The sequence below is a fragment of the Lutjanus erythropterus genome, chromosome 18 (assembly GCF_056507025.1).
Source record: "Lutjanus erythropterus isolate fLutEry1 chromosome 18, fLutEry1.hap2, whole genome shotgun sequence".
NCBI lineage: Eukaryota > Metazoa > Chordata > Actinopteri > Lutjaniformes > Lutjanidae > Lutjanus > Lutjanus erythropterus.
This window is the reverse complement of record NC_139334.1, coordinates 25,173,837-25,198,785: the sequence shown is the minus strand read 5'-3', so window position 1 is coordinate 25,198,785 and position 24,949 is coordinate 25,173,837. Positions and strand designations below refer to the sequence as shown.

The following is a 24,949-nucleotide window of genomic DNA, read 5'->3' as shown; positions in this document are numbered from 1 at the left end:
CTGATACTGATAAGTCTGTGAGTGTAAAATCAACCGGTAACATCAGCAGCTGATGAATCGGTCGGTTCTGGTGAAACATGGACCTCACACTTTTCTGTCTGCTCAGCATCAGAGCATCAAATCAACACCTCCTGCAAACTGTGAAAATGCATCAGTGAAATTTTCACACCAGCAGCTCCGAGTCAATAAACCTGTTGACTGACTGACGCTGTGTTTCCCCACACACTGTATGTGTTTTGATTAGATGTAAACTGTTTGCTGATAACTGTGAATGACTCATCCGTTTGTGCATATCAAAGAAAACACAACAGCGGCTCCAAACTAAACATTATGTCCCTCGTTCTGTCTCTCCTCAGATTGTGCAGTCTGACTCTGAAGAAGCTGGTGGTGATGAGAGAACTCGATAAAGAGCTGATCTCTGTGGTCATAGCGGTTAAGATCCAGGTATGTTGTTTAAACAGACACAACGCAGCAGGCATGTTCAAACCTTCTGCACACATAAACAAACACAAACAAATATAGCATGCCACTTCCTGAAGAGCAAAAAGAGGTCATAGTGGTTTATATGCTGCCTGGACAAAAACAAAGTCACTACCTGGTTAACTAAGATCCTTCCATTGGGTAATTACTGCAGTGATTAATATGTTTCAGCTGACAACAAGTTATTTAACTCTAACTGATGGAGTGAGAAGCTTCTCATTTCTTAAACAACCATGTCAGAAGACATATGCTGTGGTCGTGGAAAAGATGTTACTCTGTTTCAGAAGGGTCAAATTAATGACCTGCATCAAGCAAAGAAAACAAGTGTGGAGACTGATGAAACTACTAAAACTAGGTTAAGAACTGTCCAACACGTTATTAAAACCTGGAAGGATCGTGGGGAACCATCATCTTCAAGGAGATCACTTAAACGTTTCGTGAAATCAAGTCATGCCAATGTTTACTAGTGAAAGTAAGAACATTTCCACACGTGCAAGGTGAAGAGAACTCAAGGGAGTGGGACTAAACAGCTGTGTAGCCTTTAGAAAAACGCTTATCAATGAGGCTAATTAAAATGAAAGGCTTCAGTTTGCTAGGAGGCATAAAGATTGGACTGTGGTACACTGTTTGCTGTCAATGGCTGAATTTTCATTTTGGGGTGAACTATCCCTTTAACTACCCCTTATAGCGTGCACTTTTCTGTGACTGCAGCAACCACAACAAACCCGTCACATATTAGGGTTTAGGTTACCCACAAGGCCATCTGATGATATTCTTTAAGATAAAATATGCTTTTATTAGTCCCACAGCAGGGGACTCTTTTTGGCTAAAATGCCTTTTAGCTGACCTCCATCTACTGCAGTCAGTACACTGACTATAGATAAGTATCTCATACAACCCCAAATTAAATAATGTGAACTATCCCTTTAATCCAACATACTGCACATCATATCATAACCATAAAACTGACAATAAATAAGCCAGTTGCTGAGCAGAAAGTAGAAAAATACATTCAAACATGTTCTCTAAGATAGTGTGGTTTTCTTTGTAAAACTGTAAGTAAATGTTGAAACATATATAAACACAGGAGTACTGTGTTTTTAACTGTGTTGAGTCCAGTTGAATTATTCATGCTGTGCACCTTTGCTGCTGCAGAGTGAATAACAACAGCAGAGATGCAGAATATTTCCAGGGGAAGAGGAGGAAGGAGCTCCCACTGAATTAAACACACAACCTTTTTTTTTTTTTTTTGTACAGGGCTCCAAACGGATTTTGAGGTCCCATGAGATTGTGCTGCCCCCCAGTGGGTCTGTGGAGACTGATCTGGCTCTCACCTTCTCACTGCAGGTAACACAGATATCACCACGCCGCTGTTTGGTTAAAAAAATAAACACCGCAGGTTGACAAATAAACCATTCATGGACAGGTTTTTTTGTCTGTATTTGCTGTGTGTTTTTTTTCTTTTTTTTGCATTGAAGTGAAATCTTAGAGTGAAGCATCTGTGGGATGAGCTTTATTTCAGGCGTCGCCATGGCAACACTTGGAACTCACATTAGATATCAATGAGATATGAAGCCCCGTTTTCTGTATTGTGGAAATATTATCAGGGGATGTATCTGTCGCGTGTGTGTGTGTGTGTGTGTGTGTGTGTGTGTGTGTGTGTGTGTGCGCACAGAGGACAAAGTGTTGCTACATCATTAAAAGATAAGGCTGGCGGTGCTGTATGTTGTTGTTATTATTGAGAAATCCCACAAAAAGAGCAAAAAAAAACTGTTTCAGTTCTTCTCTCGACGCTTTCTGACTTCTATGGCTTCGCTTGTTCCCACTGAAGATGCCAAAGTTTAAAAACGAGTGAGAAATTTAATTTTTAAAGAAAGTTATGTAATGTCTTACTCCATCATCTTCTTACTCTGGTTGATGACAAAATATTTTTAAAAGAAAGTTTAAAAAGTTATCTCTTCTCTTTAGCCATTAACCAGCTCTGATTTAAGTGCTGTGCAGTTTACTTTGCACTGCTGCACAGATTTTAAAGTTGTATTTTCCTTAATTTTCTGCATTCTGTACACTTTTTATTAATATTATCTCAGTTGGTTTATTTTTTCATCTTCATCGTCATGCATTCTATTTTTATCCTTATTCTTAAATTATTTTTGCAGGTATTGTGTTGGTTTCATCCATGTGAAGATACACTCTGTATTTATTTGGGGGTTTTATTATGTTCCTTCTATGTCTTTTCATGTGAAAGCACTAAAGCTACATTTCTTGCATGAAAGGTGCTATACAAGTTTACTATAATTTTAATTATATTGCTTAAGTGCATGCTGTAATTCTCTGCCAAAGTTACAGCTTTAGTTATTTCACATGGGAGATGCATGCAGAAAACATGCAGGTTTTTGCCCTTATTCCTAAAATAAAAGCAGTATTCCTCTGCAGCTGTTTATAGACCTAATGAAAATCTAATTTCCATATTCTGATTAAAGCTAGGATTTCTGGCATCAGTGGGACAAAATTTTCTAATAACTTTTAAGCATGATGTAATTCAAGCAGAAAACTAGACTTCTGCTCCTCCTCTTGACTGTTTTCAGGCTTTAGAAACTCTAACCTGGTCTTGGATCTTGGCAAATCACAGGTCGGTAAGATCGTTAGTATTTCAATCAATCAATCTTCAGAATCACTAACTGCACCTTTAATGTAACAAACACAGCCTCCCTCTTTAATTCATTCAGCTACTTTCTTGAAAAGGTCAGTGTTGCTTCATTTTTGCATTTCCAAAAATGTTTCAAAGTAGGAGTTTTTCTACCTTCTAGGCAGAAAATGTGGGGTTTTCTTTTGTGCATGCATTGCAGCCCTGCAGAGGTGATGCCACACAAGTACAGTAGCTACACCCAAATGAAAACATTATGACAGTTGTGGGTTTGTTTGCTTGTGTTGACATAAAAGAACTACGCCCACACAGTCCTGACGAAGCAGATTAGCTGAGTTTTTGAGTGTTTAGTTTGAATGTTTAATTTATTTCTTTGTAGCAGGCCATTGCTATGGACACGGTTCTGATCATAGACTCTGAAGGAACAACAAAATTATTATTAAATCACTAAAATCGTTTAAAAATGAATATTTTGTGCCAAATTATTGATCATTTTTTATACATAACCATGTAAAAAGCAGGGTATTGCACAGTGAGCGGGTCACTATTGTGAAATAAAGCCATAAAATCATTTTAAAATTAATATTTTTGTCACATATATATGTTGTTTTTTTGTTGAATAACAGGCATCAGTGCTAAGCTCACTGACAAAGGCACTGCATTTCCTGTAATAAAAATGAACTCATGTTTTGCCAGATAAAAGCTTTCAATATGAAGCTGCTGCAGCAGAAAATGTTCAGTTTGCATCAGTTATTATCTGACTATGTGCATACATCTGTTTATACTGATTACATTAGCACTAACTTAGTACAGACATGATTTCTGCAAATGTCACCACAGGCACCCGGTTCTTAATACTGCACATATATTAATGTTACAATGCTTTAGTCTGTGAGCCATGGGCTCAGTCACCATTGAGTTATCTCATTCAGCAATAGATTGTGACATTTATGTAAATGAAAATCTTCAAGATTGCCTCTTAAACTTTATTTGCTCCTTATTCATTCATTAATATTTAACATACTAGGGAAATACTGCATATATAAACCCAAGATTTAAGCTTTAAATAGTGTTATAAATTGTAAGCACTTAACTTAATTGATCATTGGTAAGTTTAATGATCAATTAATCAATTTACTGCTACAACAAAAATGTAAAGATTTTGTATGTATCAGCCAATACCAATAATCAATAAAAGGTATTTGCACAACAAAGTACTAGAAATTCTCTGACAGCCTGAAACATATAAACACTTTGAGGACTACATATTAAACACATTATAACAGATAACATGTGGAACGTTTTCATAAAAATAATTTTACTGTATTTCAGATCTGATAATAGATTAATGCTGATTCATTTAATTTGATTAAATCTTATCTGATCAATCAAATTTAAATTCAATTAGTTTTTGTTACTTCCAGCTTTGATGCCACTCTTCTTATAAGATAAAGGATGTTTTTGTTTTGTAAATAAACATAATATATTTTTTTTTCACACATTTTTTTTCAAAATTCCACTCATAGAATGTAGAAAAAGAGAAAGAATTTTGGAATGTGACATCATAGAAGGCAGTGACATAATAAACAGTGACATCATCAAACCCAGATATTTGAGTATAAACTCACCAGCCTGACTCGGCACAAACACTTGACCGTCTGAGACACAACATCATTGGAGAGAACCATCAACACGACAGAACCAGAACAGTACTTCGAGTGTGACGCAGAGTTTTTGGAAAGACACCAACAAGAAACCAATGGAAAATGCTTCACATCAGCTATTTCTTGTGAGGACAGAAATGGCATCCAACGAGAACACGAGTGAAACTGAGTCACTCTCAGGTCCCACAGATTGGGGCGAGATCATGGACAGGGAGTTTGAGGCTCTGGACCAGCAACACACGGAGCAAACAGCCATTTTCTTTGGAAACAACAACGAAAAGCCAAAGAAAGACACAAAGCTCCCCAAACAACCAGAAGCTCAGGTTCCCAATCAAGATAAGGAGAATGCCCAGAATTACCAGGCTTCAAAACGTCCAGCGTGGCTGAGACAACCACGTCCATTAGCCAGGGAAGAGAGACACACTTCTCTCCTCCAGGCGAACAGTTACCAGGACACAACTGATCCCGTACGAGCAAGATGGCCACAGCAAAAGCCCCAGAGAGAGGAGAATGATCTGAAAAAAAGCCTGCTGGAAACAAAATGTCTTCTCCAGCAGGAAAAGAAAAGGAGGATCACGGCAGAAGAGGCCAGAGCCCTTGATAAGACCAAGCTGAAGGAGGCAGAAGAGAAGCTGCAGGAGGAGAGGAGCTTAAGGATGCAGCTTGAACAGAAGGTGGAGAGGCTGGAGGACGTCTTGCATCGGTTTCATGACAGAGTCATCAAGGACCTGAAGCTGGCAAAGAGGCTGCAGGCCGAAAAGACAGCCCTGGAGCAGGACGTAGAGATGGACAGGAAACAACAAGTGGAAAGCAGAAAAGAGCTGGAGGACTTAAAGAGGCAGCTGGAGGAGAAGACCACCTCCAACCTCAAGCTGGCTTTCCAGCTGAGAGCTCAGGAAATTGCCAATCAGGAGCTGCAGAAGACTCTGGATATGTTGACACAACACATGTGTGAGCAGACTCCAGAGACAAATGCTCCTCAAATGGTCCAAGAGATACCAGACATGAGTCAGCATCCATCAAACGATCGTCAGGAGACCGTCGAAAACTTCCAGGATACACCAGTTGACATCCCTGAAATGTCAAATGACATTCAGGAGACGTCAAACAACATCCTTGTGACTCCACAGGACATCCAGGAGACGCCAAACGACGTCCCTGAAACAGCAAATGATGTCCAGGATACGCTGAACGAAGTCCCTGAAACTCCAAACGTCCAGCAAAGATCTACCGAAATCCAGGAGACTCCAAACGACAAACAGGAGACTCCAAACAATAACCAGGAGACTCCAAACAACCTACAGGAGACTCCAAACAACCTACAGGAGACTCCTAACAATAACCAGGAGACTCCAAAAAACCTACAGGAGACTCCAAACAATAACCAGGAGACTCCAAACAAAATGCAGGAGACTCCAAACACCATACAGGAGACTCCAAACAACCTACAGGAGACTCCAAACAATAACCAGGAGACTCCATACAACCTACAGGAGACTCCAAACGAAATCCAGGAGACTCCAAACACCTTACAGGAGACTCCAAACACCCTACAGGAGACTCCAAACGAAATCCAGGAGACTCCAAACAACCTACGGGAGACCTCAGACACTTTCCAGGAAACACCAGACAAGGTCCAGGAACAACCACCAAAAGTGTCTCTGTGAAGATGTTTCAAGAAGGCACTCACTCCCAAACATCACCGCAAATACAAGGACAGGAAGCAGAAGCAGGTCCAGTGACCCTAAAAGAAAAGCCCAGATGGACCCCCCAAGAAAAAACTGGAGGAAGTCTTCCATCATGACAGAGTCACCAATGACCAACAATACATACAACAATAAATCCTTTAAAAAAAAAAAACACTTTCTGTAGAGTTGTATTTCTGTAGAACTTTGTTAGGTATTCTTCACACTGTCACACTGACTGTTCTGAGTGTTATAGGTGAGGGATAATGTACAGTGAGCAGGTCATTATTGTGAAATAAATCCTTATCCCACTTCTTATATGGTTATGGTTATATCAATACTTTGACACAAAATGTTAATTTTTATGATTTTATTGATCCTCCAGAGTGTATGATCAGAATTGTGTCCATAGCAACGGTCTGTTCTTCATAGCAACGGTCTGCTATACAGAAATAACAGACCTTAGAATGATGTAATTGACCAAACAGAGTCAATCTAATAATCTGATACAATCAATACTGTACTGATTAAATATTAATGGATTTAAGTGTTTCTTCACAAATACAAATTGCAGAGTTTAAATAAAAGTTACTTTATTTCCACAAATGAGAAAAAAAAACACATCAGAAATAAAATATTCTTGCTCATTGTCACAAGCTTCAAATGAAGGTGTGATATTGTTTCACACATCTAAAGGTGTTTCATTTATTTTACCATATTTTACTTACAATGTGGACAGATTGTATATAAATCTAATATATGTACGACAAAAAAGGGCAACAGGAATCATAAACAAGGTGGATTCAAGACAACAGACCAACAGACAAATATAACTGAAAGAGTTAACAGATGGTAGTCTTGATAGCACTTTCCTCCAATGCCAAGTGCTTTCTTCCTCATCGATAAAAGGATTTATGTCTGCAGTAAAATGTTGGATATTCTCTGTCAGCCTGACACATTCAATTAACCGAAGAAACAGGTCACTTATCACAAGAGTGTGTCTCGCTGGTGTGTGTTTGAACAACAAAAGCACAGAGGAACAACATAATATATCAGGTTTTGGATACACAGATGTTTCATCACTTGTTTTTTTTTTTTTTTTTTTATATGGGATTTGTTGGCAACAAGAACAATATGGAATATCACCAACCTCACTTTTAAGCCGCCAGTTAAATTGTTGGTAAGTAAGTTGTACTTTTTCCTTTTTCAGTACCCTCACTTCTTAAAACGAGAAGGAAACAAGCTGCAGATAATGCTACAACGGCGGAAGAGATACAAGAACCGAACTATCCTCGGCTACAAGACTCTCGCAGTGGGATCTATTGATATGGCCGAGGTACAGTACGCTTCAGCTAATCTGTGTCATGTGGTCTCGTAGAGTTCACTCACCGGCTGTTTTCTGGGATTTCATGGAAGCTTTTCTAATACATTGTGATGCATTTTGCAGCGTTTTTAGAGTTCATGTTAACCATCCTCATCTTCACCTGGAATTTAACGGTGACTCTTTGAATCACACAGCACAAGAACAGCTGAGTCATTTTGCCCTTTAATTAGTCTGAAAATTTAATAGCATAAATTATGGGAGAAAGTGAAAATTGCATAAAAAGTTGTGTTTTTTTATTTTCTTTGTATAACTCATTAAAAAGCAAAGGCAGCTTGTTTCGGTGAGAAAAAATTCTGTTCTGAGTGTCCTAATTAACCTCACCAAAAAGGTTCAGGATTCTAAAACTTCTAAAAAAAAACAAAAAAAACATGCTTTATTTGTAAATGAAGTACACCTGGAGGGTATTTCACAAAGAAATGATAAATTATACACATGCACACAGGGGGACGGGGGACTGCTGTGATTGGAGGAACTTGCAGGAAGCTACGATGATTGGTCAGATTTGCAAAGGTCGTGCAGAATTCACGGAGACTGGTTGAATTTGCGCAAACTGTTGCGATTGCAGCATCGCCTCCTGAAGGGGCTGATCGCTGTTTCAGTATGCGGAGGATAACGAGATCGAATCTTACTTCTGTTGCACTTTTTGTTGAGTTTTGAAGTGTCAGGGCAGCAGGAGCAGAAAGATGAATGAGCTCTAACAGGCTCTTAGTGTGAAAATATAATGAGGAGATGGTGAATGTTGGAGCTGCAGGTTCACATTAGTCCTCCTCATTTTCACGTGGGATTTGAGGGCGCCTCTGATTCACACAGCATAATAAAAGCTGAGTCATTTTGCCTTCTAATTAGTCTGAAAATAATACTTTTATCTTCAAAAGACATTAAATAATTAAACTTTTCTCAGTCCTTTTTTCAGATTGTCCTTATAGAAATGAAGAAAACACCCTTTGTTTAAATTTATCTCACCCGATGGACAAAATGTTTCTTGCATTTTAAGAAAAATCCTTGAATACATGAATGCACGACTTTCTTCAGATGAATATTTTCCAGTGCAGATGATGCTGTTACACTAAGCAGCTCCCACATGGCTGACAAAGCTCAGTGGAGCTTATTAAGGTCACATCTCAGCAGCTGAGAGGAGACAAAAAAAACATTTTGGCGCCTGGGAGGAGAAAAATAGAAGCAGAAACACCGAGTTGTACTTAACCGCAAGAAAGAAATTCTTCTCGCTTTTTTCGGCTCAATGATACAAAGTCGCTGTGAGACAACATACCACACAAAGACAGAGTGTGAGCTGCTGCAGGCTCACATGGTGTCTGGATTCAGGGCGGTGCTGCTGTCCTGAAGTGACCTGCGTTTGTGATGACAGCTTGAGCCTCTGTAGAGTAAAATATGCCCAGAATGAGTAAAACTCCGTCTCTCGCTCAGTAAATAGTACTTAGGTGTTGTTGAGCAACACACTCATCTCTCAGCCGCTTCAGTGGAGCCTCGGTTTCAAGCAGCATAAAACTGTAGGAGGTTTAACTGCAGCATCAGGGTGTGAATTATGGGTTTGTTGTGGGTTTGTAGGAGGTGAATGACCAAAAAAATAGGTCATTAAGGTGATTGAGGTTTTTCCTGGTTGGGAGGTCAGGATCATTCTTTCAATAATCAGTCCCCCCCACCTTCAGAAGCCCAAGATTTTTTTTTTTTTTCAAATCATTAATAATCAAGGAAAAAGCAACTGATGAAAAAGGATCCACATTGAATTTTAGTGAAATAAAGGTCAGCATTTTATTTTTCCTACATAGATCAGTTCCTCCTGGATTTCACTGGGTTGTTGCAGCCTGAAATGCCTGATTTCAGTGTAGCTTTTCTAAAAAAAAAAAAAAAATTGCAATGCTTGTTTCGATGCTTTCAGGCATGTCTTGCAATGAAATTGCGAAAGTGAAAGTGAAAATTGTAAGAGCGAGTTGCAATTTTTTGTATAATTCATTTAAAAAATAAACCAAAAGCAAGTTGTTCCAGGGAGAACAAAATCATTGTGAGTGTTCTAACATTCACAAAAAGGCTCAGAATTTCAAAAATTATAAAAATCTTATTTGTAAATGAAGAAGTGCACCTGAGGAGTAAGAAGCAGAATCTTTTTTGGAGCTCAACATCAAAAACAGCACAAAATTATTAAATAAAAGTGTTGATAAGTGTCAATGTTCTTTTCAGTACCTGTGACAAAATAAAATATATACACAAATCCAAAAAAGATGTGAATAATAAAACAAAACATTGAGTTTGAGTTTGCGCAGAGGACTGCTGTGATTGGTGGAACTCACAGGAAGATACAATGCTTTGTCAAGTTTGTGGAACAAAATTGCAAGGTTGCACAAAATTCAAGGAGTTTGGTTGAATTTGCATGAATTGTTGCAATCGCAGCTTTGAAACTTCCTGGAGGAACTGATAGATCATATTTATTCAGCTCAGTTTCAGTCCATATTTTCCCCCTGGCTCTGCGTCGGACATTTTGAGAACTACTGGATTAAAGGAATAGTTCGACACAACATTTTGGACCAACAATGTCTTCTTGCCAAGAGTTAGATTAGCAGATCGATACCACTCTCATATCTGAATATATTAATAAAGATAAAACTGGAAACGGGTGAAAACAGCTCTTCTAGCTCTGTGCAAAGGAACATTATATTTTAATCATTGGTCCATTTCAATGCTTTCACTTTCAATAGTCTAAGTTTTTAACACGCAGTGACGAACGGACGTCTGTCAGGTTAGGAATGACAGCTGGTTGCATGACAACAAGTAGCAGCTCTTGAGTGTTACAGCAGTTACATAAATGCTTGTGCTGCTAGCTAAAGTTGACTTTGAACGACTTGAGTGAGGTAAAAAAGTTGTTTATCTGAATACAAATGAAGTGCAACGAGTCCACAGTTCAGTCTGATATCTGGTTATAGAGAAGGACGTTTCAGGAATTAATCATTCTTATTTCGTTGGACCTCCTCGGGGGACTGATAAAGTCATCTGCCTTATCAAATAATTCAAGGAATTTAATGTAAAATGTTATTTATCAGACAAAGTCCATGGGTTGTGCAACCCTCGATTGTATGCAGGCTCCCAAAATTAAAATTGGCGCTAAAGTTTGAGAACCTCTGAACATGTTTATTAGTGAGTTTTAGAAGGTTTGGTAGGTGGATTTGCTTTCCTTTAGACAGAGTCAGGTCTCTCTGTTTTGAGCCTTGATGCTACGCTAAGAAAAAGTAACAGAAATAGTTGTGTAACAGATGAAAAAGGAGAGCTGAGACTCTGCTGTCTTTGTCACCTCTGCACAGCTGGGTGTGAATGTCAGCTTGTCAGTTTTAGAAATAATTGAACAGAGCCCTCCTCTCCCTCTAATCTGACGTCGTAAAGGTCTGACAAGCACTTCTAATGGAGTCTACTGGTCCATTAACCTTCTCCTGGCTGCTTCATATTCACCGTACTGTACAAACATTAAAAATCCATTTTTTTCATCTAACTCTCTGCAAGAAAGCAATTAACCTTGTTTCCCAAAATGTCAAACTATTCTTCTAAACCAAGACGGCTACCCACTCCACCAACGATCATCTGTTTATAAAAATACATTGCCATCTGTCCTGATATTTTACAGGGTTTCAAAACAGTGAGAACACCAAGACAGCAATGTTAGTTTGTTCAACTTAAGTAATTAAAATGCTCTATTTGTTTTGAAAATCAGAATCAAGAATACTTTATTGATCCCCAGGGAGAAATTGGTTGCATTACACTCAGTCCTACTCAAGTATAAGTGTTAGGGCTGAACAATTTTGCAAAAATATCTAATTACAATTATTTTGGCTGCTATTACAATTGCGATATGATTTGCAATGACAGAGGGAATGCTAATTTTTATATGAATATCCTCATTTTCATTTGAAACACATCATTAGGGTGTGATTTTTGCAAGGATCTGTAGAAGTCTGTAAAAATATGATGTGCGGGCTGTGATATTTAATTTAAAATGGCAGTGTTAATGCCTTTAAAAGGATGAATATTTCTTCTGTTGGACAGAATTTTGAGATGATCTACATAACTGAGAGGTGATGCCTCGATCTCACCGAGGTGAAACATTCCTCCTCTCTGCTCTCTTTCCCTCCGCCTCCCCCCAGGTGATGCAGCACCCGACGGAGGGAGGCCAGGTCCTGCCTCTGTGCAGCAACCAGAAAGACATGCTGGGGAAGGTGGCGGAGATCTGGATCTTTTCCCTGTCCAGTCAGCCAATCGACCACGAGGAGGCAGCCCTGCAGGGAGGACAGAAGATCAAATGCTCCGGTACACTTTGCCTCTCATTACCCCCGTCGTTTCTGAGGTTCAGACAGCAGGAAGCCTTCATAATCACCTAATATGCTCGATGGACTCAACAGAGCAGGGATCACAGGGTTCAGGGGTGTTTTTTTCTCTGTAATCGTGCAGAAAGTGATTAAATTCAGGTAGTGTACAGCTCTGCGTGTACTGTACATGATGTATATTTAGATCCTGGCTGCAAGTCAAATTTAAAAGGGTCATTGAAATATGTATGAGGCATTTTCTACACTCCACAAGCCTCTAATCTGCCTGCTTGTCTCCTGCTTTAGATAACTACTCAGAGGAAGAGTATGAGAGCTTCTCCTCAGAGCAGGAGGCCAGCGACGATGCTGTGCAGGGACAGGTGAGTCTGCCTGGAATTCAGACACCATTCAGACAAATTTAAGGGTCATGAGGTGAAACATTTGACCTTATCCTGGTCAAGTACTCACTTGGGTTGAAAGATGTCTGTACGTGCATGGAATAATTTGTCAACTAAAATGTCAAGACAAATAAGTGTAAACAATATGAATATGACTGACCCTGATAGTTGACGATTCAAATCATTACTCGACCTAGATTCTTCCAGTAGAGCATCCATTTTTGTGTCAGTCAGTGTGCATTACAGTTACAGCATAAAACAGATAGACGCTTACAATGAGGAATTAAAGGGAATGCGCTGTTGGTTGACTGATGAGAGAGGGTGAACAAGTTTCAGCTCTTGTTTTTTTATCTGTCATTGTACAAAGAGTAATGCAACAGCAGGTCAGGCTGTAAACTTTACAAACTGAGTCTCTAAATCACCACAAACCACAAAACTAACTGTGATGGAAGAGGAGAAGAGTGATAGAAATGCAGAGCAGTATGATGCGATGTCAGACGCCTCATCCAGGCACACCTGCGGAGCGCACAGACCAGGTGACGCTTGCTGGTTTGCTTGTTGTTTGCTCTTCTTTTTGCCGCTGACAGGTTCAGATTGTTCTTGTTAGTGTCTGACAACATTATGGAAATGATCGCGATGGTGAGGGACCTTATTTTAAAGAGTAAGATATGTTTTGTTCAAACAGAAACAGCAGACTGATTTTATAACTGAACTATAGGTGGATGCACATTTTTAATTTATCTGACTAAACAGCCCTAAATATGAATGCACTGTGTTTTTTATGGGAGGTTGTTTCTTTTTTTGGTCTTCAGTTTTTTCTTCATTGTTTTCAGGACCTCGAGGACGACGAGTACGATGTGAGAAAGCCAAAGAAGCAGAGGAGGTCGATTGTGAGGACGCCCTCCATCACCAGAGTAAGAGGCGTGAAAAAGGGATTAAACCAACTGAAGCATGAACACAGTAAAGGGATAGTCCAGATCATTTGAAGTGGAGTTTTATGAGGTATTTAGTCAGTGTATTACCTAAGGTAGATGGAGGTCGACGCTCCTCCAGTTTGGAGAAGCAGCAGCAGTGCTGGTGAAGGAAGCTAAGCAATGACAGTGTCTGTCCAGTGTCCCCACACACCTGATCTCTAGTTTCATGATGTTGGGAATGGACTTCTTCTTGGCTAGGTGCCGGAGTCTTCACTGGTTGCCTGGCAACCTCATTGCAATGGTATGACCTCCTGGAAGTCACTGAGGCCATAAAAACACGATGATGATGAAGTAAATGAGATATAACATGACGATTAGTGAGCTTTGAAGATGATGGTGGGCTGTTTCTGTCATAAGGTGCATATGAGGCAGGGAAGAGAAGGATGCAAATGCAGACAAACCAGGCTGCAAACAGAAGGAGTTGAGAATTGTCAGGTTAGCAGGTACAGATGCATGTTCAGGATTTTCTTAGGGCTGTTTTTATTTTAATCATGTTTGTATCATCCTGTAGCTTCAATCACGGTTCCTTATGAATTCAAATTAAAATTTTGATTTAAATACATATATTTTTGTGTCAAAAAATGTTTTCCCAAGTGGCCTGACGTAGGCTTCTGCATGATGACACTGCTGTTTGAGGGAGAGGAGGGCTGAGAGTGACGTTGCAGATGGAGTTGCCTTTTAAATTCAGCTGTAATTTATTAAAATAATTGTCAGTTTACTTCTAAATTACTTCTAAACACAAGTTGTTTTGTGCTGATTTTAAAACAAACAGACAAACCCTCCTTCATCTGGTGTAAGATTTCCTGATGCATGGTGAAGGTGACGGAGTATTTTTTTACCTTCACACATTAACTGAAGACTGCAGTATTTGTGCAGGAACTTCTGCAATAAACACCATTAATTTTTAGTTCATACTGGAGGGGAATCATCTGCAGATGGTCAAGAAACATTCAACACCTCTCGCTGAGCTTTAACGAGACAGTTTAACTGTGTTTTTTCTCGGTGGTGAGTCGGTTTTATAGAGGGAGGAGATGAAAGCCCCAGAAAGCAGATGAGGCATGATGCTGCTTGATTATTGATTTACATGAGCACACGCACCAGAAATCGATGCGCAGCCAACTCTGCAAATGTATCTACTGCCGGTAAAATGAGTGAGATGGAGGAGCAGCAGCTGTTCTCTGTGTATTGGATTGCTCAGAGCGCTGTAGTAAATCATAAGTAGGTCACAGACTGACGTGTGTTGTGTGTTTATTCTCTTGTGTTTTAGCAGCAGAACTTTAAGCAGCGAGTCGTCGCTCTCCTGAAGCGCTTCAGAGTTTCAGATGAGGTGGGTGTTTCTGTCTCTCGTTGTCCTGCTGGGAATTTAGTTTCCACCTGTTCGTCTGCCGTGGAAGCTGTTGAGGGTGTGATGTTTATACCTGTGTGTGTGTGTGTGTGTGTGTGTGTGTCAAGGTGCTGGACTCGGAGCAGGACCCTGCAGAGCCGCCTCCTGAGGTGGAGGAGGAGGACCTGGACCTGGACAGTGTCGAGTTTGAGAACCCGAGCGACAGCGGCCCCGAGCTCGATGATGACGACAGCGTCCTCAGCACACCAAAACCCAAACTCAAGTCAGTGTTATATCTGCAGCAAAGTGTGTGTGTGTGTTTATTTGTGAGAAACTTGACTTGTATGAGTTCAGACTGAAATTGCTAAAATGCATCTTAGCTGAAAGTAGAGCTAAAAAGTAAGTTAAGAAAATACCCACATCCTTTAATGCAGTCAGTTTTGGAGAGGTTGCTAAATAAATAAAAGAATAATTTCACAAATGTAAGATGTATACCTGCAGTACACCTTTTATAAAGCATTTAAAATCTGTATATTGTTTTACTCATGAGAGAAAAAACACATAATTAAGCTTAATTAGATAAGACGGCCTGTTAACTCAGCCTTAATGCATTTATTTCTCATTTATCAAGCGCTTAACGTGTCTACATGTTTTCAGTTATCTAGATAATATACGGTGATGCAGTGACAATGGTCAGGATGAATGTTCATTTATGTACATTTCTAAGGCCTGTGCCCAGAAGACAAGTTTGAGACACACTGCTTGAATGTTCTTTAAACCCTGCAGCAGGGCTCAGGCTGCACCGCCACTATAAATGTTAACCTTGTTATCGAAGCTGTGTTCAATATTTTGTGCTGATGTTCTATGGTAATGACATTTTATTGTTTTAAAATGCATGTACTGCATATATATTCCAAGTTGTCTAGAGGTTTTCTATCTTTGCAGGGTAGGAAACTCTCTGAAACAACTTTAAAATAGTGGGACGCTGCATATACAGCCGTTTAGTCTTGCATTCCAGTAAATAAAAATGGAAAAGTCAAAATCAAAGCAGCAGAAGTTGAAGTGCAGATCAAGCTACATTAATTCGGTCATGTCTAGAAGGTAACCTTATGTTTGTGAAACTCGTTGTTGAAAGGAGGATGTCAGGGTGGATGAGGGGCTCAAACACACGTTTTTTTTCAGTCAGGACACTGGGGATTGTGTCCTGTGTGAAAATAAAGGCCAGCGTTGACTTTCTAGTTTTAGATTTAGTTGACTTGTTCTTTTCAGTTTTCAGTCGCGGTTTGTTTAGATTTAGGCAAACTACTTGATTAGGTTCAGGAAAAGATCAAGGTTTTGGGTTAAAATAATAAGACAATGTTGACTTTGGCATCAGATGCAAAAGCAGCAGCAGCTTTCTGGCAGAAAGCCCTGAACGGAAACTTCTCCCACTTGCATACAAAGCATACAAATCTCACGACAGTTTCGAGGGTTACCATCTTGACACGACCCTATTAATTCTGGATCTTTCACTTCCCATAATCCATTTATGGGACTTTCAAACTCAACACCTTCAGTTTCTAACCGAGGCTTCCTGTTAGAACTGGATAATCTCGAAAAGCCCAAGCACTGATGTGTCTCGAATATTTTTTTTCTCAGACTTTAGAAATTAAGGGTGCAGAAATCCAGAAAAGAACAAATGAAGTGTGTTGATCTACTAATAAAGTTATCGTGTTGCTGGAGGTTTAGCTTCTTCCTTTTCTCTGTGCACCTTCTCTAAGCCCCTAGTCTACTGACAAGAAAATCTTTAAAAAGTTGGATGGATGGATTATATTTATATAGCGCTTTATCATGAAGACTCAAAGCGCTTCAGAGAGAGCTCAGATCTCAACACATTGAGGTGGAGAAGGAGGGAAACACTGAGCTGGTTACACTGAGGGATGATTCTGCAGACAGGTGGAAAGAGCCAGGACACTGAGGAACCCCTTACTCTTAACAAAAAGTACCACTGGATCTTTAAAATCCTTAATGTCAGTCAGGATTTTGACTTAATGTCTAATCCGAAAGGACCAGACGGAAGAATGACACCACCTCCAGCTGCAGCTTTGTGTTCCCAGGAGGTCTCCTCTCCAGGTACCAGCCAAGCCTACACCTGCTTATGTCATTCAGCAGAAACAGGTGCCATAGATATTCTAAATAGGATGTCCCTCAAATATTTAGTAACAGGAATCTATGAGCAAGTATCTAAGTATCTGCAGTAAACCAAGTACGCAAATCATAGTGAGGAAAAGGCCACAGCACCAATCACAAGAACAGTAAGGAGCCAAAACAACCGCAGGACAGCATCAAAATCAACCAACATCACCACAATGATCTGATTAAGTCTCTTATGTTGCCCTTTACATCAGTATCAGCGGTCTGATACTAAAGTCAGAGAGTCATTGAGGAGCATTAGCTTGAGACGTCACTCATGGATGTGCCAGTAAATTGCACTTAACAAATCTGCAGTGTGCTGAGCTTTTGTCCTGTCTTTGTTGCTGTCTTTTATTAGTCGTGCAGCTGCCTTAAATGTTATTTGGTGTGCGACTACTATGCGTTGTACTAAAACAAAGAAAACCTTCAAAATGTTGGCATCAAACCCACTTAAAATGCTAAATAAAACATGAAATCAAAGCTGTGTGGTGGCGGAGTTTAAGATGCTAAGACTGTAACTGATGCATACTGACCCACAGGAGGCTCCTCTTGTGTTTGTTTTCTTTGCTTCAGTCCGGATTGTTTCTTGTGTTTCAGGCCATATTTCGAGGGTCTCTCCCTCTCCAGCTCTCAGACTGAGATCGGCAGCATCCACAGCAGCCGGAGCCAGAGGGAGCCCCCCAGCCCGGTGAGACCCACATCACTGCACCCGGCCTGTTCTCCTCAGTCTGCATACAGATAACACGACTTTAGACTTTGTATGCAGTGTGTACGCCAAAGTCCAATTTTGCATGCAGGTGACGCGCCAGTCCTTTCCATTAAATAACTGAAGGTTATGTAGATGGAAGGGTCAAATAAAAGACAGGGCTTCCACCCAGGAGGCCGGGGGTTCGTGTCCCATGTTAAACTAAAACATTGTTTAAAGTTTGAAGTTATTTAAAGTCTCTGTAAACCCAAATCCACTGTGGTCTTCTAACCATGTAATTAAGGGGCTTATGTACATAATAGTAGGCCTATAAAAACACATTTAATCCAAATTTAATTAGTTTTTGTGCACTTTCACACTCTGTAATTTGAAGAATGAAATGTGAAGTAGGCTTACATAACTTTTAAAAAATTGTTTTCTGTGGCTTTTTGCCTTTTTTGTTACATAATACAGACAAAGATAAGGAAGGAATGAGAGAGAGGGGGTGACGTGCAGGTCGACTTCGGGATGAAATCGAACCCATCCGGCCTTTTTTTTTTTTTCACGATGAACCCTTTATATTCTTTACATAGTTTGATCTGCAAGGTTTGTTCTGCAGCTGAGAAGAAAACTGCTCTCGTTTTCTGTTCTTTTTGTGACACTTCACCTTTTTTTCCCCGACAATCTGGGCCGCTCATGTTCTCCGTGCGCAAGCTTGTTTTACCTTAGCTTGAGTTAGTGTTGACTAAATCAGGCTAAACTGGGTTAATGGAACAGCGCAGACTTATTTATCAGCCTTGATGCAACACTGCATCAGCAGTACAGTAATAAACACAATGTATAAATGTCAAGTCAGTTTTATTTATATGGCACCAAATAAAACAGTCCTAAATAGCTTCAGCAACAGTGATGTTTTCCTTCTGCTTATTTTGAGCCTAAGAATTAAATTAATTTCACATAAAATCAACCATTTCCTGCCTCTTTGTGCTCCTGATCACATGCCTCTGATGTTTGCTTCCTGTGCGTTTAGTTAAACAAACTGGTTTATTGATACCACAGTGAAACAGCTGGAGGCCGACCAGTGTGACCACTGAACTGCACTGATGGCCGATCAGTAAACTGGATCAGAGCGCTGGAGCAGAAAGGTGTTAACTGTCCTGCTGAAGGGCAACTTTCACTGAAGTGCACAGGAGTAAAATTCCATATTTTCCCATCAGTCCACAGGTTTAAACCAGTTACAATGTGATCACCGGTTTGTTTATGAAACTGCAGGGCTTCTGTCGAGCGAAACTGTGCTTTAATAACTCTCTGTGAAATAAAAGTCCCTGAGACTCCACCAGACGCAGGTGAAGTTTATTATTCTTCTCACCGTCTCGTTCCAGATTGACCCAGATAAAACCAAGAGCGGCGGAGCCAAATTTCCAGATGACAGTGTGTCCGATAACGTCTCTTTTGTGAGTATCAACTCCTAAAGCTGCTTCAGATCGATAATTGGCATCAGTCTTTATTATTGTGAGTCAATATGTGGAGGAAAAACTTGGGGAAAATGAGCCGTCTGGGCCTTTAAAAATACAGAAATGTTTTAAATTATGTGTGCCTCCTATTTACGTGTGTCCTTTTATATTACCTTGTATTTCCTTTATGTCTTTTCTTAAAGGGATAGTTTGGGTTTTTTGAAGTGGGGTTGTATGAGGTACTTATCCATAGTCGGTGTATCACTTACAGTTGCAGTTGGCATGCCTCCACTTTAAGCTAAGCAGTGTCCTGCTGTGGACGGGGTTATGAGCAAACTGTATCTTAGCCACCTAAAAAAAGTCAGTATTAATTTTAGTGTATGCTGTATTGAGAACATGTTCATCACTTTATCTTGTCATCAGACAGCCTATTCTAACTGGAAACCACTGTTACGTGAGTCAGATTTCACTCTCCACTGGACCACCAAACTCCAGAGGCAAAATCAGTTATTTTACTGGGAGCTGCTGGTTCAGTTCAACCTCGACACATTAGTTTGTCTGCATGGTTGTGTGACTGTGGCTGTTTGCTTGACTTTTCCTAATTTGATGGGTACAATTGATTAAGCATAAAATTATCATGATTTTTCAATGTGCTGAACACATATTACACACATCAGTGTTCCTCTGGGGTCAATTTGACCCCAAGCTGTTTTAGCTGTGTAAAAGTTGTGTGTCTGTGTGTGACCCATGTGTGACCTAACATCCCCACACCTGCAGGTGCAGAGTTGATACTTTTGAGTTGATACATGACATGGGGGAGGGGGAACAATATTGGCAGGTGTCAGGTTTGTCCCACCCGAAATGATTCTAAGACCAGCATGACCTGTTCGCTCTGCAAGAAATATGTCTGCAAGTAGCATGAACACGCTCTCTGCACATCCTGTGTAAAGTAGAGCAGACTAGAAGCTTGACTGTGAGCATAAAGAACTGTTCCATGTTCTGACTATCTGACTGATGTTCTCATTATGATTTTCTGTTTCATAAATGGGTGAATTTTCATACATGTAAACCCCCTCACACACCAAAAAAAACAAAAAAACAACCAAAAAAGACAAAAGAAACAAAAACAAAACAAATCATAAACAAAAAAAAGGATAACAAAAGAGGAGGGGTGAGTGAGACTTTATAGTGACTAACCACAAATATGTTATGAAAAAAGGAGATAAAAATAAGTAAATAAATATGTTTATGCGAGGATAGGGGGGTCACCAACATCAATAAATATGGTTCATTAATGTTGTCAGTAAATTGGAGAAGATTTGGATGAAAACTTTTCAAGATAAATTAATTTTAATTAATTTCCTCTAATCCTCCAGTGCCTGATGGTGGCGCTAGAGGACAGGTCAAGGTTTCATTATCAAGGGGTTATTTATGTATTCAACAAATAAACAAAGTGCCTGACACAAAAACTTGGTCAACATTTTTCTGTAAATCAATTTCTGGAGGCAAATATCCCTGGGGTCAGATTGACCCCAAGGGTAAAATGTGTTAGTGATGTTTGAGGATGATAGGAGGGTTAAAAAAAGTTAGTTCTGATTCACTGAAGTCACACAATAACACAAACAAACTAACAGATCAAGACAGCAGGCAACCAGCATCTCCTTTGTTCTGCGATGTTAAATTGCTAATTTTTCTGTAGGAGTTTGGTTGGTTTGGAGAGAGATGTATTTGGCTTATATAACAGCAGTTTCCCATCGGAAAAGACGGTCTGACAGCAAGATAAAGTGGTGAAAGTATTAAGAGTAAACTGACATGGATTTTTTTAGTTGGGCCTTTTTTTAGGTGGCTAAAATACATTTTGCAGCTGAGACTGTCCACAGCAGTACATTGTTGAGCTTCCTACACCGGTACTCCTGCTGCTTTGTGCAGACAACCATCTACTGTAGCTAATACACTGACTGTGGGTAAGTACCTCATACAGGCCCTCTTCAAACTACTCAAACTATCCCTTTAATGCCTTACTGTTGAAAGGTGCTTAACAAACTTGCCTTTTCCTTACATATGACTGTTTATTCTCTACAGCTGTTGTCCCACAGTCACTACAGTCACGATAATGATAATAATAATTATTATAACAATAATATGCAGCTCCTTTCCTAGAAAAAATGCATCTTAAAGTGCTTTACAGGAGAACAGTTAATTAGAATAAATAATAATGACAAATAACAACTATAATCCTCAAGGGCAGTTCAGCCATTTAAGGTGTGAAAAAGGTGTTTTTGTTTTGAAGATAAAAATGCATAAACACGTCCTGGGTCATAAACCCTGTTGCTGTTTTTCTCTGTTTTTGTTTTCCCTCAGGAGCAGCCGGAGGCGGTGACTCCGACCACAGAGCTGGAGATGGACAACATGGACACATTTTTAGAGAGACTGCCACCAAGTGGCAAAATGACCAAGACAGAGTCCCTCATTATTTCATCCAACAGGTAGAAACACACAAAAAAACACCAAACTGATACACAGTACATCCTAGTGTCTTTGATCAGGGTTTGTGCTTCCTGTTGCTGATCATGACATCACTGCCTCCACTCCTCACGCTCCAGTCCTCCGTCTCTCTCCTTCTTCTTCTGCTGTTTTTGTTTTCCAGGCAGGAACCGAAGTTGGCAGGGAGGCGAGGCAGGAGCACGTCGCTGAAGGAGCGCCAGCCCAGCAGGCCGCAGAACGAGAGGGCCAACAGCCTGGACAACGAGCGCTCCCTGGACACACGCTGCCACCTACAGGTAGGAGAAGACAACTGCATGACAATCCAGTAACACTGTACTCAAAGTTTAATTTGTTGCTTAACATTAAATGGCAGTTACGATCACAGATGCCTCTAGAAATCATGATCATATCTGCCAACCTCAAAATTATAAGCAGGTCTGAGGGTCCTTCCCTCAGAAAAATGTGAGTTTCATAGACTTTGTTTCCTCATGAAAAGTCCACGAACAACAAAAATAACAACATAATAAGTACACATTTTTGGCAAACGAATGCCTGCAGATGGAAAACACAGTGGGACCAAATTTAGTTACAGCAACACAGAAAATAAATATTTCACAAATGTTTTTTCTGAGGGTGCTGCTTTCTTTCAAAACTTTCCGCAAGAAGCAGGAATTCTTCTCTCCAGGACGTCTGAAAGATTCTCAAGTATTTCTTTCTCCTCTTTTTTTCTTGAAACGAAACAACAAAAAGGGAAAAAAAAGCGGTGTGAATGAAAAACATGCTTCTTGGCAAGAGCTGGAAAGTGTGATCATGATGTCTCACTGGAGGGATTAAACCTAATTCCTGGCAAAACAGCTCAGTCACGTTAAAGTTTTAAATCTGGAATTTATCAAAAAATAAAAAATAACTAGTCCATAAATCAATACTCAAAAATATGGGCCTTTATTTTAACCCGAAACGTCTCTTCTTTTACCTGCCTAGATCCCCAGAAAGACGGTGTATGACCAACTAAACCACATCCTGGTGTCTGATAACCAACTCCCTGACAGCATCATCCTCATCAACACGTCAGACTGGCAGGGCCAGGTAAGAAACACAGCACGAAAAGCTTGAAATGGCAACTCTGCTGATTTTTTTGCCTTTTGGACATGCAAGTTTTCTTTGGGTTTTCTCAAGTTTACGTTTATCTGTAGCTGCTGAGTCAGCAGATTGAGTACGTTAGCAAGCTTTTGTCAGTATTGTATAAATTAAATGTTGTGGGTTTCCTTTACAAACAGGCTGATTTATCTTTTTATGAAGGATTCGTGTTAATAAGTATTTTTAGATATATTTTAAACTATGAAACAGTAATTTAGGGGCCCTCCTGCAGTAACTCTGAGGACCCCCTGTTTGAAGACCAGTGGTTTACAGAGCATTAATTATTATGATTCTTAAGGTTAGCTGGTAATAAATGATTTAACCAGCGAATTTATGACCTTGAAATGCTTTTAATACTGAAGCAGGACGACCAGGCACACGGCAACATTTTCTTTTTATGTCTCGTCCTGCGTCCCTCATGTTGAGATGATGTCCCACAGTTCGATTGTCTCTAGCTGTCAAAAGTGACGTCACTGCAGGTCAAACGCTTTTCTGAAATCTGCCTTTTATCTGGTTGTGAATAAAGCAGGGAAGGCTGTCACCATTCTTGCCGCCTACGTTGCACCCGATGGGAAAAATTCAGAGTAGTCACAAGCTCTGCAGATTTAAGTAGAATATGATGGAAACAACCATAAAAAAGGAGATGAAGTTACAACAAAGACTGCAAAACTACTTACAGTTACACAACAAAATCATCTGTATCTGTGTTTGGACTGAAGACCAACTAAACTAAATATTCATTGGCATTAAAATGATTTAATATTGTTACATAATTAATTCTGATATATATTTCCACATCCTCATACTTTCACCTGTCTCTCTCTGTTTTTCTCTCCCTTTTAATACTGAAAAATCTGAAATTCCTTTTCTCCTCTCTCAGTACCTTTCAGATATGCTGCAAAACCACCATCTGCCAGTGGTCTGCACCTGCACCACGGCCGACATCCAAGCTGCATTCAACACCATCGTCTCCCGCATACAGAGATTGTAAGTCGGCGTCTCGTGTGCTGACTCTGCCTGTCTGTCTTCTGCCGTCATACCTTCACTGGATGCGGTTTGTGAAGCTGTAAGCCGTCTGTTTATTTTCTGTCCTAGTTGCAACTGTAACTCCCAGACGCCTATCCCCATAAAGATCGCCGTGGCCGGAGCGCAGCACTACCTCAGCGCTGTCCTGAGGCTGTTTGTCGACCATCTTTCCCATAAGACCCCTGACTGGCTCGGCTACATGAGGTTCCTCATCATCCCTTTAGGTTAGTGACGGCCTCACCCTCACGTTACTCTGATTAAAATGATCAAATTCCAGAGAAAGGGTGAGACAATGGTGGAGACTTCTGACAGCCTGTACAGGGGTGTCAGTGTTTCTAAAAAATCAAGCTTAAAAATGTGTTTCCTTTGGCTCTACTGATGAGACAAACATGCTGGAAAACATCTGTCTGTCACTCCTTTGACCTCCTGTCATTACAACATCACCAAAAACTCCAAAAAACAGATAGTTTTGCACTGGAGGAACAGCGATGTCCTCCTACTTTGTGTTTACACATTTTTTTTGCTGGCAACAAACCAGAGAAGGCTTCCAGTCCTTTCTTACTTGTTTACAGCAGTTATAATAACTTAATGTTTAAAGCAGTTTGTTGTCTGATTTGGACAGTTTTTCTTTGACTGTTTTAGGTGCACATCCTGTCTCCAAATATCTCGGCACTATTGACTATCGATACAACAGTTTGTTCCAAGACGCTGCTTGGAGGGACCTGTTTCACAAACCAGAGGCTCCTGTAATTGGTGAGATCTAAAGACGTTGTTTTTATAGCTTAAAACGAGGATGAACAATTAATAAAACTGGTCATTTTTGCTTCTAAGACACAGAACTTAGATCTGAAAAATACAGTCTGTGTTAGAGGATTAATCACTGTGTCGTGTGCAGCCCAGGAGAACCCAGACGTGGTGTCGAGGGTAACTCAGTACATGGTTGGAGCGAACGGAGCTCACCAGCTCCCCATCGCAGAGGCCATGCTCACCTACAAACAGAAGAGGTAGGTTTGTCTTTTCTTTTCGGGATTTCTCCCTCACTTAAGAACAGACCTGAGAAAATGTCACACTGAGCCGTGCAGAAGTGGGACTTTAAATGCTGTTTTGTGAGCTAACCGTGAAAAAGTTTGGATT

General features: G+C 40.1%; 1 protein-coding gene across 2 annotated transcripts in view; it reads left to right on the top strand.

The window, feature by feature from the left end:
- Positions 1-24,949, top strand: part of pacs2 (phosphofurin acidic cluster sorting protein 2) — a 99,393-nt gene that overhangs the window by 65,788 nt on the left and 8,656 nt on the right. For both annotated transcript variants that reach the window (XM_084742075.1, XM_084742074.1), the window contains exons 2-18: positions 357-444; positions 1,738-1,827; positions 7,684-7,809; positions 12,003-12,165; positions 12,468-12,541; positions 13,393-13,473; positions 14,801-14,860; positions 14,986-15,140; positions 17,627-17,717; positions 19,097-19,168; positions 21,530-21,654; positions 21,816-21,948; positions 22,634-22,738; positions 23,670-23,776; positions 23,885-24,039; positions 24,458-24,568; positions 24,711-24,819. In XM_084742075.1, coding sequence (XP_084598201.1) covers positions 357-444; positions 1,738-1,827; positions 7,684-7,809; positions 12,003-12,165; positions 12,468-12,541; positions 13,393-13,473; positions 14,801-14,860; positions 14,986-15,140; positions 17,627-17,717; positions 19,097-19,168; positions 21,530-21,654; positions 21,816-21,948; positions 22,634-22,738; positions 23,670-23,776; positions 23,885-24,039; positions 24,458-24,568; positions 24,711-24,819 — 1,845 coding nt within the window. The remainder of the gene's footprint in view (positions 1-356; positions 445-1,737; positions 1,828-7,683; positions 7,810-12,002; positions 12,166-12,467; positions 12,542-13,392; positions 13,474-14,800; positions 14,861-14,985; positions 15,141-17,626; positions 17,718-19,096; positions 19,169-21,529; positions 21,655-21,815; positions 21,949-22,633; positions 22,739-23,669; positions 23,777-23,884; positions 24,040-24,457; positions 24,569-24,710; positions 24,820-24,949) is intronic.